Source organism: Chiloscyllium plagiosum, chromosome 40 (genome assembly GCF_004010195.1).
Source record: "Chiloscyllium plagiosum isolate BGI_BamShark_2017 chromosome 40, ASM401019v2, whole genome shotgun sequence".
Classification (NCBI taxonomy): domain Eukaryota; kingdom Metazoa; phylum Chordata; class Chondrichthyes; order Orectolobiformes; family Hemiscylliidae; genus Chiloscyllium; species Chiloscyllium plagiosum.
The window spans coordinates 12615180-12637259 of NC_057749.1; the positions used below are offsets into that span (position 1 = coordinate 12615180).

Below are 22080 nucleotides of genomic sequence, written 5' to 3' on the forward strand. Positions count from 1 at the left end.
CACCTCATCCTAGTTTCAAACTTCCAGTCCCCTTGACTTGTCCGACCTGCCTAGCTCCTTTTCTACCTATCCACTCCACCCTCTCCTCCCTGACCTATCACCTTATCTCCTCCCCCACTGACCTATTGTACTCTATGCTACTCTCTCCCCACCCCACCCTCCTCTAGCTTATCTCTCCACGCTTCAGGCTCTCTGCCTTTATTCCTGATGAAGGGCTTTTGCCCGAAACGTCGATTTTGCTGAAGCTCCTCGGATGCTGCCTGAACTGCTGTGCTCTTCCTGCACCATTGATCTAGAATCTGGTTTCCAGCATCTGCAGTCATTGTTTTTACCTAGTATTTCGTTCAGTTAATCGAATTCCGGATAATTGAATGCCAGATAACATAGTTTAGCTAAGCATCGGGACCTTGCGATCTTGCCAGATATTCCAATATTCGGATAATTGAATGCTGGATAAGTGAGGTACCTCTGTAATATAATCACAACAAGGTGATCATCCCTTTCTTAATTTCTCAGTTCCACCCATATAACTACACTGGACTGAAGAGGGAGATGGGACGGGGCAGGGTGACACTAGGCACATGGACACACAAGATGGCCGCTGAGCCATCAGTTGGCCAACTTGACATAGAAGATACCCGCCAGATCACAATATGGAGAGAAACAGCAGAGCAAATACAGACACTGGCTGGGGTCACCAGAATGCCAGTACAATGCACTCACAACCTAGTTGATTAGTTTAAGGCGGGTGGGGGAAGAGAATACACGAGTAACAAACACTGCCAGCCGAAGTGTCCGAGTCCAGCCAGCACCTCTTATAGAAATGTACATACATTATAGAAGAGTATAGAAGAGTACATCACCCTACTAAAAGCCATTTCTGCCCCTTTAACAATCTACAGATCCAGAAATTACCTAAAAACAACACAGTTTGCTCAAAATCACAGCATTAGCAGTCTTACAGATCAAAAACACTGTCCCTGGATAACTTAATACCAGTCCTTAATATTAAAAGTCAGTCAAGAGAGAGATCATGCTATAAACATAATTTTAAAACTGGTCTCACCTTACGATTACAGATTGACAAGAAAAAAATTTCCATTGACATCAGTTACTGTGCCTCATTCCAGGACAAACAGACTTCAGTTCAGTCCACTGCAAGTGTTCATTGATTGTTATGAAAATTGGACCTGGGTTCTCCTACACAGGAGGCTTTAAGCTCTTCCCCAAAATGTAACTGATTATTGCTGCAATACAGCACAGAGAAGGGATGGGGGAGTTTCCCAGATGCTCTTAATAAATTTACGTGGTGTGGCTTCTCTACTGAAGGGCAAAACTTCATTCAGCAATCTAAGTAAACATTACTTTCTTAACTGGATAAGTCTGCTAGAGGTGGTAAACCAGGTTAGGAGAAGAAAATGGAACTGGCGTGGATTCCGCTCTCAACTATTTCCCAGCAATGCATTAATGGAATGCAAGGAGACGACAGGATCAAACCTGCATACAGCTTTGCAGATTCTCACTGTCTGGGCTCTCACAGAAACAGGGGATGGTTGAACTGGTGAAAAGGGGTGGGTGGTTATGTTTCCACCAATGCTTTAAGGAGAGGCAAGGTAAGATATGCATCAGTGCTGGTGTCCACTTTCACGGACTGAAGACGTAAAGGTTAAGAAGAATCAATGATCGCGTTGATCAAACGCTGTCAGTTCACTAATGCCAGTTCCACACTCACCAGCCAGCAGCATGTATAACTCGCCCATTCTCGGCTTCATGTTGATGGCAGCACTCAGGAAGTGGAATGCTGACGCATATTGCTGCATTGTCAAGTGCACCAAGCCCAGATTATAGAGAATCTTCCAATCGAAGGGAGCCAGGTAGTTGGCTCGCTTCAAACAGCTGATAGCCTGGAGTAATGTAAACAGCACAACAGCCACTCACTTTACTGAGATGAACATTTATCATTTTGCATCACTTTAATGTTTAAAACACCACTGTCAACCAAAAAGGTTTCTGAAATGTTTATAAATAAGTCTGGAGAATCAAGAGGGGACCAAGTGCTGTACTGTGTCTTGAAACATTGACCTTTTTTTCACTCCAGCACAAATTGATGATATAAGGGAGATCTCTGCTAGCCATTTCTGAATGTTGACATGAAATGCATTTTAGACATTGCCACCTCACTTATTCATGAGGCTCGGATTTTAATGAAGGCACTGACTCTTGAACTTGCAAGAAGTGTGTCAGCTGCATCTCTTGTTTGATCGCATGACGGCTCTGGAGCTACGGATGGACTCACTGTGGAGCATCCGCGATGCTGAGGTGGTCGTGGATAGCACGTTTAGTGAACTGGTCGCACCGCAGGTTAGAATTGCTGAGGGAGACAGTGAATGGGTGACCAAAAGGCAGAAAAAGAGTAGGAAGGCAGTGCAAATGTCCCCTGCGGTCATCTCCCTCCAAAACAGGTATAGCGTTTTGGGTACTGTTGGGGGAGATGGCTCACCAGGGGAGGGCAGCAGTTGCCAAGATCATGGTACCGTGGCAGGCACTGTTGTTCAGAAGAGCAGGAAAAAGACCCGTAGGGCCATAGTCACAGGGGATTCTATTGTGAGGGGAGTAGATAGGCAGTTCTGTGGCTGAAAACAGGACTCCCGGATGGTATATGGTATGTTGCCTCCCAGGTGCTCGGGTCAGGGATGTCACCAATCGGCTGCAGAGCATTCTAAAAGGGGAGGGTGAACAGCCAGTTGTCTTGGTGCAAATAGGCACCAACGATATAAGTAAAAAACAAAATGAAGTCCTGAAAGCAGAATTCAGGGAGCTAGGATAGAAGTTAAAAAAAGGAGGACCTCAAAGGTAGTGATCTCAAGATTACTACCAGTGCCACATGCTAGCCAGTGTAGAAATGAAAGAATAGGCAGAATGAACACGTCGCTTGAGAGATGGTATAGGCGGGAGGGGTTTAGATTTTTGGACATTGGGACTGCTTCTGGGGAAGGTGGGACTATTACAAATTGGACAGTCTACATCTGAACCAGACTGGAACTAATGTCCTTGGGGGAGTTTTTGCTACTGCTGCTGGGGAGGTTTTAAACTAATGTGGCAGGGGGCTGTGAACCAGAAGAGAAGACAAGTAGACAGCGAGGTGGAAACTGGAGACTGTAAGAATCATAAAGTTAGCATTAATAAGGGGAAGAGTAGGCAGAGAGCAGATGAACACAAAAGACCTGGTGGCCTGAAGTGCATATACTTTAATGCAAGTATAGTGGATAAGGCAGATGAACTTAGGGCTTGGATTGGTGCCTGGGTGTATGACGTTATTGAAATCACAGAAACTTGGTTGAAGGAAGGGCATGATTAGCAACTAAATGTTCCAGGATATAGACACTTCAGACAGGACAGGGAGGGAAGTAAAAGGGAGGAAGGAGGTGTATTATTAGTCAGGGATGATATCACGGCTGTACTAAAGGAGGATACTATGGAGGGCTTGAGTAGTGAGGCATTATGGGTGGAGCTGAGAAATAAGAAGGTGCAGTTACATTGTTGGGGCTGTATTACAGGCCTCCCAACAGTGAGCGTGAGGTAGAAGAACAAATAGGTAAACAGAATATGGAAAGATGTAGAGGCAAGAGGATGGTGGTGATGGGAGATTTTAATTTTCCCAACATTGACTGGGATACACTTAGTGTCAGAGGTCTGAATGGGGCAGAATTTGTAAGAAGCATCCAGGAGAGTTTTCTAGAGCAGTATGTCAATAGTCCGACGAGGGAAGGGGTCATATTGGACTTGATGTTGGGGAATAAGCCAGGCCAGCTGGTACAAGTTGCGATGGGGGATTTCTTTGGGAACAGTGCCCACAATTCCATAAGTTTTAGAATACTCATAGACAAAGATGAGAGTGAGCCTAAGGGAAGAATGCTAAACTGGGCCAAGGCCAATTATACAAAAATTAGGCAGGAGCTGGGAAATGTGGATTGGACACAGCTATTTGAAGGGAAGTCCACATTTGATATGTGGGAGGTTTTCAAAGATAGGTTAAAGATAGTGCAGGATAGGCATGTCTCTTTGAAAGCAAAGAATAGGAAAGGCAAGATTTGTGAACCGTGGATGACAGGAGAAATCGTACGACTAGTCAAGAGGAAAAGGGAAGTGTACATAAGGCAGCTAAGAACAGAACAGGCCCTGGAGGAATATCTGGAGAGTAAGACCAGTCTTAAATGAGGAATCAAGCAGCTAAAAGGGGTCATGAAATAGCTTTAGAGAGCAGAATTAGGAAGAATCTCAAAGCCTTTTATTCTTATATAAGAAGCCAGTGGGTAACTAGAGAAAGGATTGGTCCACTAAAGGATAAGGAAGGAAGGCTGTGTGTCGAACCTGAGAGAATGGGTGAGATTCTATATAATTACTTTGAATCAGTGTTCACTGAGGAGAGGGACATGATGAATGTTGAGATTAGAGATAGAAGTTTGATTCCTCTGGATCACGTTGACATAAGTAGGAAGATATGTTAGGTAGGTTGGAGGTTATTAAGGTGGACAAATCCCCAGGACCAGATGGTATCTATCCCAGGTTGCTGAGGGAGGCAAAAGAGGAAATAGCTGGGGCCCTGACAGATATCTTTGTGGCATACAGGTGAGGTGCCGGAGGACTTCAGGGTTGCTCATGTTGTCGCCCTGTACAAGAAGGGTAGTAGGGATATTCTGGGTAACTACAGACCAGTGAACCTGACATCACTGGTGGGAAAGTTGCAGGAGAAGGTACGGAGGGATAGGATCTATTTATATTTGGAAAAGAATGGGCTTATCAGTAATAGGCAACATGGTTTTGTGTGGTGGAGATCGTGCCTTACCAACTTAATAGAGTTCTTTCAGGAAGTGACCAAGTTGATAGATGAAGGGAGGGCTGTAGAGGTCATATACATGGACTTTAGTAAGGCGTTTGATAAGGTTCCCCATGGTAAACTAATGGAGAAAGTGAAGTCACATAGTATGCAGGGTGTTCTAGCTAGGTGGATAAAGAACTGGTTGAGCAACAGGAGACAGAGAGTAATGGTTGAAGGGAGTCTCTCGAAATGGAGAAAGGTGACCAGTGGTATTCCACAGGGATCAGTGCTGGGGCCACTGTTGTTTGTGATATACATAAATGATCTGGAAGAGGGCACAATTGGTATGATCAGCAAGTCTGCAAAAGACTCGAAGATTGGTGGAGTAACAGAAAGCATAGGGGACTGTCAAAGAATACAGAAGAATATAGATAGACTGGAGAGTTGGGCGGAGAAGTAGCAGGTGGGGTTCAATCCAGGCAAATATGAGTTGATGCATTTTGAGAAGTCCAATTCTAGAGCGAATTATACAGTAAACGGAAGAACCTTGGGATAGGTTGATGAGCCGAGAGATCTGGGAGTGCAGGTCCATTGTACCCTGAAGGTTGCTACACAGGTGGATAGAGTGGTCAAGAAGGCATATCGTATGCTTGCTTTCATCGGACGGGGTACTGAGTATAAGAGCTGGCAGATCATTTAAAAATTGTACAAGACATTGGTTCGGCTGCATTTAGAATACTGTGTACAGTTCTGGTCGCCACATTACCAAAAGATTGTGGATGCTTCGGAAAGGATGCAGAGAAGGTTTACGAGGAAGGGGTTAGCAATGAAGAGAGGTTGAGTAGGTTAGGATTGTTTTCATTAGAAAAAAGGAGATTTAGGGGGGAACCTGACTGAGGTCTATGAAATTATGAAGGGTATAGACAGGGTAGACAGAGATAAGCTTTTTCCCAGGGTGAAGAATTCAATAACGAGAGGTCATATGTTCAAGGTGAGAGTTGAAAAGTTTAAGGGGGATACATGCAGCAAGTACTTTACACAGAGGGTGGTAGGTGCCTGGAACGCGTTGCCAGCATAGGCGGTAGAGGCAGGGACGGTAAATTCATTTAAGATGCATCTGGACAGATGCATGAGTCGGTGGGGAGCAGAGGGATACAGATGTTTAGAAAATGGGCAACAGGTTTAGACAGTGGATTTGGATCACCTCAGGCTTGGAGGGCCGAAGGGCCTGTTGCTGGGCTGTAAATTTTCTTTGTTCTTTCTTTGCATCAAATTGCAATCTCAGTTTGTGAGAAAAATGAAAAAAAAGTCACTGAACAAAAGGTAGTCTTATTGAGAGTGACTCAAGTGGTCTCTCATTAAGATGGACTAGAGGGAGCTTAGAGATTTGTACTGTTCTTGTCCTGGGAGCTTTTGATGGGGCAGTGTAGAGGCAGCTTTAATCTGTATCTAACCCTGTGCTGTATATACCCTGTAGGAACTAAACACTGATTCTCAAGTTTAGTAACTATATTGACCTCTGCAGGCTGGTGATCAGAACATCCTGCTGGTTCCATTTTTTTTCCTTGCCTGAATGTTGATTTAAAAGGGTCAGTAATAAAACAGTCACTGACCTCACTGTCTCCTAATAAACAGTCACTGTCTGTTCAGTTTGTAATTGCGAGTAATCTTGGTTAAAAATAGTGGTTGTTACTATTTAAACTCAGTTATATTCCAGTCCAGACCCAAACAATACAGAATCTCCTGTTTGACTATGAACATAGGCTGCTTCAGAAAAGAAATAACCAGATCTGGTTTATGCTGAAGGCACCGGTACAATTTAGTCATCCAGGTACTAAGAAATGTACTGGTTCTTTTACTATGAGGAAACTACCATTACGGAGGGGCAGAAGGCAGTTCGTTCAGTGATGCAATCTTTTTGTACTGAGCCCCCATTCAAGTTGGCTTTCCCATGAAGCACTACCTGTAATGTTCAGATTTCAATAGGGAGTGCACACCTCCTGCTGACTGGCAGTGGGCAGAGATGATGATTGCAGGCGATGTGCAATGACATTGTTTGGCAGGAGGGGGGAGTGGATATTACATACCATGGATCTAGTAGAGAAGATTATCATTATTATAGGTTATACACACTTGCTGAGAAGATTTAGGTAACAGAATCATAGCTTCCAGTTCCAGACATGTGCAAACCATTTACTGTCACAAAAGCCAAATCTTACAGGAATACTGTTTATATGTGGTCAGGGCTTTGCGCCGATCACAAGATTCTCATTATACTTACTGCCACATATTTCTTCTTGCCAAAGAAACACATTCCAATGTTGTTCCACAGGGGCGGACTTTCTGGGACAGCATGTGCTGCTACTCTGTACTTACTCAGAGCAACATCAAAGTCACCGTGAGTCTGCATCATACTGCCTGCAGCCAGGATGGCCTGAGCAAAACAGGCAGAAAATTAGAGAACAAAGAAAACAAAAATCACACCTGTTCATATCTCACTGAGCTATAGAAGAGATCATTAATCTAATAACACAAGCTTACTGTCAATGAGAGAAACAGCCATCATGACCAAAACAATCAATCATTTTTACATTGGTGAATTAACAGCACCTTTGCAGTTGCTCAAGGAGAAACCTTGAATAAATGCCTCCACAGACAATTACTGCAAGTTCACAGATGTACTTCGGAAACAGAAACATCAACAAGCCATATGTCCCCTTTCAACCGGCTCCACCATTGGAGATGGACAAAACTGCAGATGCTGTAATCCAAGGTAGACAAGCAGGAGGCTTGAAAGAACACAGCAAGCCGGGCAGCATCAGGTGTTGGAGAAGTCAACCTTTTGGGTTTGACTCTTCTTTAGGGCAAGTCCTAAAGAAGGGTTACACCCAAAACGTCAACTTCTCCATCTCCTAATGCTGCCTAGCTTGCTGTGCCTTTCCAGTCCTGAATAAGGGTTACACCCAAAACGTTGACTTCCCCACCTCCTGATGCTGCCCGACTTGCTTGATCTTCCAGCCTCCTGCTTGTCTACCACCATTTAGTAAGATCATGGTTAATCTTTAACTCCACCTTATTACTAAGTTCCCACATTCTAGGGTATCATCAGAATGCAAAATCTATTGCTCAGCCTTGAAATGATTCAACTGATGACTGTCTAGAAAGTGAATCCTAACTTTCTCAAGTGAAGAAATGTTTTTCTTTTATTTGCTGATGGGATGTGAACATCGCTCGCTGGGCCCTGAATAAGGTGCTGGTGAGCTGCTTTCTTGAACCACTGCAGTCCATTTAGATTAGATTAGATTACATTACAGTGTGGAAACAGGCCCTTCGGCCCAACATGTCCACACCGACCCGCCGAAGCGCAACCCACCCATACCCCTACATTTACCCCTTACCTAATACTACGGGCAATTTAGCATGGCCAATTCACCTGACCTGCACATCTTTGGACTGTGGGAGGAAACCGGAGCACCCGGAGGAAACCCACGCAGACACGGGGAGAATGTGCAAACTCTACACAGTCAGTCGCCTGAGGCGGGAATTGAACCCGGGTCTCTGGCGCTGTGAGGCAGCAGTGCTAACCACTGTGCCACCGTGCCGCCCATAGGCGGCACGGTGTAGGAATGTAGGATGTAGGAATACCTGCAATGCCTTTAGGGAGGGTATTCCAGGGTTTTGGCCCAGTGACACTGAAGGAACAACAATATATTTCTAAGTCAGGGGGGCGAGTGGGTTGGAGTGAAATTTCCAGGTGGTAGTATGACCTAAATCTTCTCAGTCTTAAATGGCCACCCCCTAATGCCAAGATTGTGGCCCCCTTATTCTAGACTCTCCAGCTGGGAAAACAATCTTTTAGCATCATCCCTGATACCATTGTTACGAAATACTTAGCCTGCTGTAAAACATCAGCAACTTTTATTTTGAGGAGTAACTGCCAATGAACAATCCTTACACTGTTGAATAGCAGCAATTCTGAATGGATTCAAAGCAATATATTTCAACTTCTTTTCCCAAAGGATGTTTAATGATATTTGAACACAAACCAATCATAACATAGTAAAAGAAATACATCTTTGAATGTTGAAACTAAAAATTAAGTACATCTGACTTGCTAAAAGTTTCACACATTGTACCCAAAAGGTTACAATTACTACCTTGTAATTATTGGGGTTGTAGGTAAGTGCATTTCCTAGATGTTCAAAGGCTTTCTGATACATTCCAAGCTGAAAGTCAGAAACAAAGAATTGTTGGTTGCCATTTTTGTTTAAATAGAAAATTTTAATCTTATGTACAAACAAACAATGTAATGATGTGAATCGCAGGACCCAGTTAGGCAAAAACAATAGAAAGATGACTGAAATCATTAGAACAAAGCAGGTTTAATTTCAAATTGGAGATTATCACAGCAGCAGAATCACCTTTTTGGTCTCTTTCGCTAGAGTAAGAGCAGGAGTCACACTTGTGTGACTTTTATGTAAATTGCCTCACAGTGAAAATGCACGTATAAACACACTGACGTAGGACACACAGACGCACAGTGACCTCCAAGTGTAATGAGAATCCTGAAGGCAAGGACCATGTACAGTGATGAGTCTGTCAAATTCCATTTTGATTGTTTTTGGGACATTCACCAGTGATTCAGAGATTATATTCTGCAATTTTATTCATTATTCTGTGAAAAGTGCAAATGAGTGAGCTTTCTGATAAGGAATCAAGTATGGTTCTTTGAAGAGAAACAGCTGAACTATTTTGTTATGCATCCTTCTGTTACAGACCTACTTTGTGTTACAGGCTGTAATATTACCTGCAGGTACAGTAACCCCAATGTAGTCAGAAGCTCGGCATTTTCAGGAGAAAACCTACAAGGAAGAAACAAATGCTGTCATTATTTTAGACATTCGCCTTACTGGAATTCTTAAGTAAATTAATTTTCTGTATTTAGAGGTTTCAGTAACATATAAATGACTGGCTCTTCAGATTTCACCTCACTATAATGCCCTTCACACTCAAACAGTATGCTGCCTTTGGACACCACTGCCCGCACTCTAGAACTCTCTTTCAAATTTCTCCACCTTGCTGTTTCTCCCCAAATCCTTAGGACCATTTCCCATTACTCAACATTTTATCATCTCCCACGTTTCCACACTTATATACTGTGCCCACTGCATCCACTCACTCTGTTTTAGGCTGCTTTCTCGTTTAAAACATTCTGAACGAACAGTATTATGTAGCTAATCTTCTTTATCTGAATAGTTAGTCATCACTCCTTGCATTTTTATTCAACATTAAAAACTTAAAGAATTTAATACTCACTCCACTGCTTTCTTATATGTTTCAATTGCATTTTGGGTATTTCCCTCCATTAAGTGTAGCTTCCCGAGGACCATGAAAGTCAGATCATGACGGCTGGTTTGTAAAGCACAGTTCAGATATTCTTTAGCCTGAAATAAAGAAATTCTCACACTCACTCTGATAAGTTGGGTTCAATTATTTTGCTGAAGAGAAGTGCACAGAATCCAGGGCATAGAAACAGGCTATTTGTCAATGGCATGGTCAGTAGCCTTTTACCACTCTGCATCTAGCTCCATTGGCCTACTTTTTCTCCCTATTTATAGAGCTTCCCCTTAAACATATCCATGCTATACACCTCAGTAACTCCCTGTGGAACTGAGTTCCACATTCACACTGCGCTCTGCATAAGACATTTCTCCCCCAGAATTCATCACTGGATTTGAGTAACTATCTCGTACTTACAGCTCCTAATCTTCCCTATGGTTGGAAACACCTTTGCTAAATCTAGTCTACAAAACTCATGTGAAGAGACCCTCATTCTTAACTCTTCTTTACTCTAGAGAAAAGAGCCCAAACTCTCAGCCATTTTTTGACAAATAAGTAATTTGCTTCTGCTATGATTCTTATTTTATTTTTGAATCTTCCCTACAGCTTCTATGTATACATAGTAAGAACTGTGCACAATATTCCAAAGTCCTGTCTAACCAAAGTTCAATTCAAGCTGAACAATTTCTCCGCTTTTCCAAAATTCCCTAGATTTAGGGGAAAGCTCCAACAGACTGAAAAATAACAAGTGTGATTCCTTCATTTGAAAATAGAGGGAGACAGAAAACAGTAAATTTCAGGCTGGTTAATTCAACACTGATCATTTGAAAGGTGATGGCAATCATCATTGAAGATATTATTGCAGGGCATTTAGTAAAAGCCAAGTAAATAGGCGCAGTTGGCATGGTTTTTGCAAGAGAAAACACGTTTAATTAATTTATTGGAGTTTAAGAAAGAAGCGATATGCGCTGTGAATATAGGGAAACTGGTGTATGCACTCTTCTTACATTTCAGCAGTCATTTGATAAGACACCACATCAAATATTGCAGAAAATAATAGCTCATGTTGTTGGGGATGTTAAATCATATTTCATTTCATACTACTTAGAGGGCATACATTTTGAAGAATTGGGAAAACATTGACATATTTCAAGCTTTGTGGAACTTCCTGGAGTGAGTTCTTTAAGAGATCATTGAAAATTCACTGTGAACAAATTCTTTTTCAAAGCTTCCTAGAAATTACATGACTGGCGATACTGGCTTGCTGCTGTGGACCCTGCTGGGATTGTTTGGAAGTGACTAATTTGAGATTATTAACAGTCAGAGGTTTATAGCATGGAAACAGGCCCTACTGCCCAACTTGCCCATGCTGCCCAGTGTTCAGAATTAATCTAGTCCCATTTGTTCCGAATGTCTCCCTATCTATACCATCCATGTCTATATGTTTCCTAAATGACAAAATTGTATTCACCTCCACCACTATCTCTGGCAGCCATTCCAGACACTCACCATTCTATGCATAACAAAAATAGAATTGCCCCCGTGGAGCCTTTGTACCTCTCTCCTCCACCTTAAACCTGTGCCTTCTAGTTTTACACTCCCCTGGCACAGGTATAAAGTTGCTGGCTACTTACCTTACCTATGCCTCTCATGATTTTATAGAGCTCTATAAGGTCACCCCTCACTCTCCTATGCTCCAGGGAAAAAAGCCCCAGCCTAAAGAGGAATGATGAGGGCAGAGCGGTGGACATGATCTATATGGACTTCGACAAGGTTCTCCACAGGACACTGGTTAACAAGGAATACAGGGAGAACTAGCCATTTGGACACAGAACTGGCTCAAAGGTAGAAGACAGAGGGTGGTGGTGGAGGGTTGTTTTTCAGACTGGAGGCCTGTGACCAATGGAGTGCAACAAGGATCGGTGCTGGGTCCACTACGTTTCATCATTTATATAAATGATTTGGATGTGAGCATAAGAGGTATACTTAGTAATTTTGCAGATGACACCAAAATTGGAGGTGCAGTGCATAGCAAAGAAGGTTACCTCAGATTACAACAGGATCTTGATCAGATGGGCCAATGGACTGAGGAATGGCAGATGGAGTTTAATTTAGATAAATGAGAGGTTTTGTGGCTAATTGACATTCATGTCTCCTGGTGGCTAGTTTTCTGCCTGTTTGTCCAATGTAGTGTTTGTTACAGTTCTTGCATGGTATTTTGTAGATGACATTAGTTTTGCTTGTTGTCTGTATAGGGTCTTTCAAGTTCATTAGCTGCTGTTTCAGTGTGTTGGTGGGTTTGTGGGCTACCACGATGTCAAGGAGTCTGAGTAGTCTGAGATGTCCTTGATGCAGGGGAGAGTGGCTAGGGTTTCTGGACGTGTTCTGTCTGCTTGTTTGGGTTTGTTGCTGAGAAATAAATAGTAGAGGATGGAATAATGGTCTTCTTTGATGTAACAGCCCTGTTCACATCAATTAACATCATCCCAGCCAAGGAAGCACTGACTATACTATTAGAAGAACCAAAGACACATGCACCAAACACCACCAACTTCATCAGCAAGGACAGTATCGTCAAGCTAGTGAAATAATGTGCAAGAACTGTAACACACACTACATTGGACAAACAGGCAGAAAACTAGCCACCAGGATATATAAACATCAACTAGCTACAGAACTACATAACTCTGTCTCACTAGTATCCTTACATACAGATAATGAAGGACACCACTTCGACTGGGTCAACATATCCATCATAGGACAAGCCAAAGAGACATGCACGAGAATCCCTAGAAGCATGGCATTCCAACCGGAACTCTATCAACACACACAGGCACTTGGACCCCATTTACCACCCCTGAGAAAAAAGAATAGGAAGTGACATCACCATTAAAAATGACATCACCACAGGAAATGACATCACCAACCCAAGGAAACCCAAACATATAAACAGAAAGCAGGAAACACCAGCAGTGCTTCGTCCGGAGGCCCACTGAAGATATTACCTAGTATGGTGACGAAATGTCTGAAAATGAACCTTCCAGCTCAACAAGCAAAACTACATGCACAAATAGACAAGGTCCTTTCCCCAAGGTTGGGGGAGACCAGAATTAGAGGGCATAGGTTTAGGGTGAGAGGGGAAAGATATAAAAGAGACCTAAGGGACAAATGTTTCATGCAGAGAGTGTTGCATGTGTGGAATGGGCTGCCAGAGGAAGTGGTAGAGGCTAGTACAATTGCAACATTTAAAGGGCATCTGGATGGTATATGAATAGGAAGGGTTTGGAGGGATATGGGCCGGGTGCTGGCAGGTGAGACTAGATTGGGTTGGGGATATCTGGTCAGCTTAGAGGAGTTGGACCAAATGGTCTGTTTCCGTGCTGTATATCTCGATAGCTCTACCTTGCAACTCAAATCTTCCAGTTCAGACAGCATCCTAGTAATTATTTTCTGCACTCTTTCTGGTTTAATAATATATTTTCTACAGTAAGGCAACCAGAACTGCATGCAGTACTCCAAAGGTGCCCTTACCAATGTCTTGTGCACCTGCAACAAGATGTCCCAACTCCTATTCTCAACACTCCAAGCGATGAAAGCAAGTATGCTGAAAGCCTTCTTTGTTGCCTTGTCTACTTGTGACTCCATTTTGAAAGGAGCTATGAACCAGTACCTCTAGATCGCCATTTTACAACATTCCCCAGGGCCCTACCAGTGACTGTGTAAGTCCTGCCCTGGTTTAACCTCCCAAAATGCAATACCTTGCATTTATCTACATTAAACTCCATTTGCCATTCCTCAGCTCACTGGTCCAGTTGATCAAGATCTCAGTGTATTCCCAGATAACTTTCTTCATTGTCCACTATAACACCAATCTTAGTGTCATTTGCAAACTTACTAACCATAGGGTAGTGTAGAAGGTAGTTAAAGGATACAGCGAGATGTAGATCATTTGCAGATATGGGCAGGGAAATGGCAGAGTTTAATCCAGGTAAATGTGAGGTGCTGCACCTTGGGAGATCCAATGTTAAGGAAAAGTACGCAGCTAATGACAGGACCCTGAAAAGCACTTATGTACAATGGGATCTTGGGGTTCAAGCCCACAGTTACCTGAAAATAGCCACGAAAAAAGTTAAGGTGGTAAAGAAGGCTTATGACATTCTTGCCTTTATTGGTCAGGGAATTGAGTACAAGAGTCAGGATGCCATGTTGCAGCTTTATAAGACTTTGGGTTATGCCTAACAGTACTGCATTCAACCTGGTCGCCACATTACAGGAAAGATGTGGAGGTAATGGAGAGGGTGCAGAAGAGTTTTACAGGATGCTGCTTGAATTAGAGGTTATGAGCTACAAGGAGAGGCTAGAAAAACTCAGAGCAGTAAAACTGAGGGAAAACGCAATAGATGTCTGTAAATTATGAAATGCATAGAAAGGGTTGATGGTCAGAATCATTTTTCCCCAGAATTGGTATGTCTCATACCAGGGAGCATGCATTTAAGGTGAGGGGAAAGTTCAAAGGAGATGTGTGGGACAAGTTTTTTTTTACAGCGGGTGTTAGTGGAGGCAGATATGATAGGGGTGTTTAAGAGCCTATTAGACATGCACATGAATATGCAAGGAACAGAGGGATTTGGACCAAAGGCAGGCAGAAGGGATTAATTTAACTGGGCAGCATTTTCAGCACAATATCATGGGCTAAAGTGCCCGTTCTTGTGCTGTACTGTTCTATGTTTGATGTACACTTCCTAAATTCTCATCCACATCATTTATTTAAATGACAAACAACAGTGGACCCAGCACTGATCCTTGTGGGACGCTGCTGGTCACAGGTCACCAGTTTGAAAAACAATCCTCTACCATCACCCAGTTTTCTATCATCAAGACAATTTTGTATCCAATTGGCCAACATTCCTTGGATCCTGTGAGATTTAACCTTACACAACAACCCAGCATTTGTTATCTTGTCAAAGGCCTTCCTAAAGTCTATGAAGACAATGTCTACTGCACCGTCCTCATCTACTTCTTGGTCGCACCTTCAAAAAATAACTCAATTAAATTCAGAGACATGATTTCCCATGCACAACATCATGCTGACTATCCCAAATGAGTCTTTGTCTCTCCCAAATGACTGTAGATCCTGTCTCTTAGAATCCCCTCTAACAATTTACGCAACACAGATGTTATTCTCACTGGTCTGTAGATCTTAGGCATTTCCTGCAACTTTTCTCACACAATAGCCGCCTTCAAATCTTCAGATACTTCACCCTTGCTGTCAATGAATAAAATATCTCTCTGGCTAGGAGCTCCACAATTTCCTGCCTAGCCTCCCACAAAGTCCTAGTATACACTTCATCAGGTCCTGGGGATTTATCTACCTTAATGCGTTTTAAGACTTCCAGTATCTCCTCTTCTACAATGTGGACTATTTTTATGTCACCGCTATTCACTTCCCCAAGTTCCCTAGCATGCATGCCTTTCTGAATGAAAAATATCCATTTAGGATCTTGTCCATCGTTTCTGGCTCCACATACAGACGACCTTTTTTGCCCTTCATATATTTGTAGTCTCTTTGGGTCCTCCTTTATCTTAGCTGTCAAAGCCATCTCATGTCCCCTTTTAGTGCACCTGATTTCTCTCTCAAGTGTCCTCAGACGCCCTCTATATTCCTCATGGAATTCACTTGATCTACACATGTCATTTGCCTCCTTTTTTTATGATCAGAGCCTCAATAACTCTGGTCATCCAGGGTTACCTACTCCTGCTAGTCTTATCCTTTACTCTAACAGGAACATGCTTGGCCCTGAAACCTCACCAGCTCACTTTTGAAAACTTTCCATTTACCAGACATTCCTTTGCCTGCAAACAGCCTCCCCAAATCAATTTTGAATGTTCCTGTCTAAGACCATCAATGCTGGCCTTGTCCCAATTTTGAACTTTAACCTGTGGACCAGACCTATCCTTTTTCATGGCAATGTTAAAGCTAATGGAATTATGCTCATTGATCCCAAAGTGCTCCCCTACTAACACTTCCGTCACTACCCCTGCCTCAGTTGACAAGAGGGGGTCAAGTTTTGCTGTAGTACGGCCATTTATATACTGCATAAGAAATTCTTTCTGAACACACTAGACAAATTTCTCTCTATCCAAGCCCCAGTTGATGCTATTGATGTTAGGCAAATTAAAATCCCTTACTATTACAACCCTGTTATTCTTGCAGCTATCTGCAATCTCCTCACTTATTTGCTTATTCTGGGGTGGGGGAGGGGGGGGGGGGGGGGGGGGGGGGGGGGGAGAAAGAGGGCTATTCTACAGTGCAATCAAAGTGACCTCCACTTTTTATTTCTCAGTTCTACCCATGTAAACTCAGTGGATCAGTGGACAAACCCTCAAGTTTGTTCTATTTCCATACTGCTATTATGTTTCGAACAGTCATGAGACTTTGGAACTCTTCCTCAAAAAGCAGCGGAAGAAGAATCTTTGAATATTTTGATGGCAGAGATAAATATATTATTGATTAACAAGGCTAGTACAGGCAGAGAGAAGTATGATTTAATTATGATCAGATTGAACGGTGAAGTAGGTTCAAAGGGCTGAGGGGCCTAGCCCAGCTCCTAATTTATATCTTTAATTCTATCACTGCCAAATTGAACCACAGCTTTTTGTTGCTTTTCCAGAGCCTTATTAAACTACATTGTATTTAACTTCAGTTTTAAAACAACTTATAGAAGTGTAAAAGACCGTGAGAGACATGGATAGACTGAATGCATTCAGTCTTTTTCCCAAGGTGGGGAAATAGAGGACTAGGGTTTTTTTCTTTACACAGAGGATGGCACGCATAGGGAATGAGCTGCCAGCAGACATGGTGGAGGCAGGTACATTAACAACATTTAAAAGGCATTTGGACAAAAACGTGGATCGGAAGGGTTTACAAGGATACGGGCCAAGTGCAGGGAAATGGAGTTAGCATGGGCGGATATTTTGGTCAGGATGGGCCAGCTGGGCCAAAGAGCCTGTCTTTGTGTCGTAGAACTCTATGACTCTATATATAACACACTAGGATACTGGCAGACCAATTCAAATTCATTCAACAGTATAGCATCACAGTTTCTCTCGCCTTGACCACAATTAATTCCTTTCATACTCAGGATCAAATTCTTCCCTGCATCACATTCTTACTTAAATTTTGTTTTATACAATAAGAATCAAAACTGAAAGCAGTCCTCAAGTTATAAAAGAACAGAAACCATAATTATAGGACAATATCCTCTGATATACTCTTTACTATTCAATATTATAATTAGATTCCAATAGTTGAACTGTGAGCATCACAACTCACTAGTACATTGTACATTGGCCCAAAGGAACAAACCTCACGATCACCAATCCTTTTCCTGCCCAGTAGTGAACATGGATTCTGTGGGGTTACTTCTGGTATGGTTTACTTCTAGTATGGGCTGTAATCCAACACTTAATATGAATAACATAAAAGCAGTTTCTCACAGGTGAGACCACTCATCTCCTTCCCATTCTACTCTCCATTGCGTCTTCTGGAGAGAAGCTGCTCATTTTCTTCTTCTAGCTCTAGGTGTCGTGTTGTTCATAAATTATCTCAATCTCTAGTAAGAGAAAAAAACTCAAAAAGAACTATAGAAGCTGGAAATCAGAAACAAAAACAAAAATTGCTAAACTCAGCAATTCTGGCAGCATCTATGGGGAGAAAGCAGAGTTAATGTTTCAGGCCCTGTTCTGTTCAAGGGTTACTGGACCTGAAATATTAACTCTGCTTTCTCTTCACTGATGTTGCCAGATCTGCTGAGAAATTTGTTTCAATTTCTAGTAGGTTTGATTCTCCCTAAATAAGTTAGAGATACTGTAAGGAAATCACCAAACATACGTATTTAGAATTTTGTACGGGAATATCTCAGAAACCCACACAAGCAACAATATTAGGAAAGAAAACATGGTCACATAAGTAATTATTAAATAGTCTTAAAAGTAGAGCAGAGAAATCCAGGAAGGAAATTCCAGGGCTTTTGGCAGGGGAAAGCCTGGACACCAATTAAAATTCAGAGAGGATTGGAGAAGCATGGAATAATTTCTTTCCCTGGTAATTATCTCTAAAAAATTCTTAAACTAGGATTAAACAGATAAACTCCCAACCAGCCCATCCCCATAATATGGGTCAGGTTTGGCGCACACAACCCACTTGATCAGTTCTCTAAACTGATTGGAGCAGTCAGATCAAATCAAATTCCAATAGCTAAACAAGGTTAATTGAGGGCAGGACCTGATAAAAATGCAGCTCATGGAGCCAAGTGGTTTACTCCTGCTCCTAATTTGTATGCTACCAATATTATTTCCCCCGTTTTACACTTCCTTATTAGAGCAAGTGGTTTCCCTGTATTTACCACATTAAACTCTTTGATTAGGTTACATTTCAATCCCCTAAATCACAGGGTTTATAAACCTCTAAACCAAGATAATGGAAAAGGAGTTTTATTGTGTATTTGACCCTGTGCTGTATCGATCCTGAAATGTTTAATTTAGACAGAGGAGAGCAAGCTTTAATCTGTAACTAACCTGATGCTTTTCCTGCCCTGGGAGTATTTTATGGGGACAAAGTTGAGGAAGTTTTACTTTCTCTATCTGATCTAAATTATAACTTCTATCCCAAGTGTTTAGTACTGCAAAAGAAAATTTTATTCCTTGCTCTAACAGCAGTCATCTTGAGTACAAAGTTCCAATTTTTCTTTGGCAAAACAAACTTTTAAGCAGCTATGAATCGTTTCCAGTTACCTTCTCAAAGTTCTTCAAATGCAAGAAGCAGACACCGAGATTGTGGCTGATCTCCTAAGTGGATGCAATTAGAATAGAAGTCAAATCATATGAATAAGAATGGAGTGAAAAAAACTTTCCCTTTCTCTTACAGTTTCATAACTTGGAACACCATCACAAAATCATTTCCATTCAAATGTCTCCTGGTTTCTACCAATACTGCACTGCATCATGCTCACTCATCATCAACAGATCACATTTCTTCCACAAGCTGATTAATACCAGTTTGCTGATGTAACCTACCCAATCCTTTTCATTTAATTTTGCAGCTTCACTGTAAACTTCAATTGCTGCTTTGTGTTTCCCAAGCAGAAACCTAACAAAAGAATATTCAGATGTTAATTTCCACAGGAAATTGGTCTGTACAGTCACTAACTTGAATTCCTATAAGACCTTCACTGTATTAAGATAACTCAGATGCACAACACAGAGGCAAACATTGAAAGCAGATGGTAAATGAAGCTAGGAGATTGACACAATGGTCAAAAGTTAGAGAGGTCTGAGGTAGCAAGTTGAAGGGACTGTATGGAGCTGAAGTGCTAAAGATTTTCAGGCTGGATAAGAAGGGTAGCCCCAAATGATAGGGTGGAATCTGTTGTGGCTAATGTTTGCAAGTTAAACTATAGGTAACACAATCCTACTTACTGCCTTTCATCCTACTGCTTTTCTCACACATACATACAAACACTTACAGCGATCGAGCCACCTGTTTCAGGTTGTCCACATTCTGAGGATTTAGTATTGCACAGGTCTGAAAGAGCTCAAGAGACTCTTGAATTTTTCCTTCCAAACGGAATATCAAAGCTGAAACAGAGTGAAAACATTTCTTGAAATTCCACAGCAGGATTTCTGTGCATCATATTAGCAGCTCACTGCAACCCCAGTTGCTGAGAAATATAGGGATGAATACTGTACAAAAGGAACTGAGTGACCAAATGGCGAGAATTTGCTTAATTTTACTTACAGCCAAAGAATCAGTCCAATGTTTTGAGTTGAATCAGGAATAATTACTTGAAAATGTTTTCTTGAGCAGTGGACAATTCCCAACTCACAGTAAACTCAGTAATTCTGTAAATATGGTCATCTCAGGACAGCGACAACAGACTTTGACCATAAAAGCTTGGCTATCAAGAAGTTTGTCTTGATTGATTAATCATTTTCAGGGAACCTAAGCTACCGTCACCACACAGTCTGGCCTACACCTAATTCCAGTCCAAACCACAGAGGACACAGTTAAGACCCTGTACAGCGGTTTAGCAAATCAACTGTACAGGATAGACAATCAATGTAAGGTTTCTGGTGGTATCAACAACAAAATTATTCATGAGTATAGTAATTTTAATAATAAACCAATAAATACATGGGAGATCAACCTGCTATCAGTCTATGGTGAAATCTGACTGATGCTGCGTTGGATGCTACTAAATAAACTAATGGTATTAGGAAGAAGGAGAATCGACGTTTTGGGCATAAGCCCTTCTTCAGAAATTAACATCGATTCTCCTTCTCCTTGGATGCTGCCTGACCTGCTGCGCTTTTCCAGCAACACATTTTTAAGCTCTGATCTCCAGCATCTGCAGTCCTTACTTTCTCCTAATGATATTAGGGGTAAAGTACTGGTACAGACAAAGGGTTGGCAAACTGACAAATGGCAGAGTGGGGATAAAGGGATGGCAGTTGGTGACTAGTGCAGTTCTGCAGAGGTCAGCATTGGGACCACAACTATTCACGCTATATATTAAAAGATCTAGATGAAAGAATGGAGGGCATTGCTGTTAAGTTTGCAAATGACCCAAAGATAGGCGAATGGAGAGGCAGTGTTGAGGAGGCAGAGAGGCTATAGAAGGATTTGGTCAAACTAGGAGAGTCGGCAAAGAAGTAGCAGACGGAATACAACATGCGAAATGTGAGGTTATGACCTTTGGGTAGGAAGAATATAGACTGAACATTTTCTAAATGGAGAAACATTTCAGAAATCTGAAACACAAAAGGATTTAAGATTCCTAGTTCAATGTTCCCTCAAATTTAGAGTGCAGGTCCAGTGGATCGTTAGGAAGGTAACTACAATAGTAGCATTCATTTTAAGAAATGAAAGCTACTGATGAGCTACTGAAACTTTATAGGCTCTGATCAGGCCGCATTTAGAATATTGAGAGAAGATTTGAGCCCCATATGTTAGGAAGGACGTGTTGGTGTTGCAGGGAGTCCAGAGGAGGTTTACAAAAATGATCCCAGAATTGAAGGGCTTCTCACATGAGGAGCCACACAAAGCCATGTTGACTATCCATAACAAGTCCATTATTTTCCAAATGCAAATAAATCCTGTACCTAAGAGTCTTCTCCAATAATTGTTCTACCACAGATACAAGGTTCACCTGTCTGTAATTTCCTGGATTATCCCTCTTGCCTTTCTTAAACAAAGGAACAACATTGGCTTATGTCATCATTATCAACAGGAGTAACGCCAGAAGACTGAAGGATAGCAAATGTTGTTTCATAGAACATAGAACAATACAGCACAGAACAGGCCCTTCGGCCCAAGATGTTGTGCCGAACATTTGTCCTAGCTTAAGCACCCATCCATGTACCTATCCAATTGCCGCTTAAAGGTCACCAAAGATTCTGACTCTACCACTCCCACAGGCAGCGCATTCCATGCCCCCACCACTCATTATTGGCCAGTTAACCTTCATATCTCATTTTTCCTCTGCGTATTTCCTTCTTAGTAATCCTCTGTTGCTCTTTAAAAGCTTTCCAGTCCTCAGTTTTTCCACTTATCTTAGCTATGTTATACTTTTTCTCTTTTAACTTTATATGTTTCTTTACTTCCCTCATCAGCCACGGCCGCCCATGCCTCCTCCTGGGATCTTTCTTCCTTTTAGGAATGAACTGATCCTGCAACTTCTGCATTATACACAGAAATATCCGCCATTGTTCCTCCACGGTCATCCCTGCTAAGGTATTGCACAATTGAACTTTGGCCAGCTCCTCCCTCATAGCTCCATAGTTCCCTTTATTCAACAGAAGTACTGTCACTTCCGACTGTACCCTCTCCCTCTCAAATTGCAGATTGAAGCTTATTGCATTAT

The 22080-nt window shown here is 42.0% G+C and overlaps 1 protein-coding gene across 6 annotated transcripts in view; it reads right to left on the minus strand.

Moving 5' to 3' along the window:
• bbs4 (Bardet-Biedl syndrome 4) overlaps positions 1-22080 on the minus strand; it is a 55553-nt gene that overhangs the window by 15653 nt on the left and 17820 nt on the right. For 5 of the 6 annotated variants that reach the window (XM_043680353.1, XM_043680350.1, XM_043680349.1 and 2 more), the window contains exons 6-13: positions 19684-19795; positions 19235-19307; positions 18953-19006; positions 10136-10263; positions 9627-9681; positions 8977-9045; positions 7101-7253; positions 1733-1904 (exon numbers count right to left, since the gene is read on the minus strand). In XM_043680353.1, the coding sequence (XP_043536288.1) occupies positions 1733-1904; positions 7101-7253; positions 8977-9045; positions 9627-9681; positions 10136-10263; positions 18953-19006; positions 19235-19307; positions 19684-19795 (816 nt within the window). Of the gene's footprint in view, positions 1-1732; positions 1905-7100; positions 7254-8976; positions 9046-9626; positions 9682-10135; positions 10264-18952; positions 19007-19234; positions 19308-19683; positions 19796-22080 lie in introns of those variants that run through there. The other variant, XM_043680354.1, reaches the window with a different exon arrangement.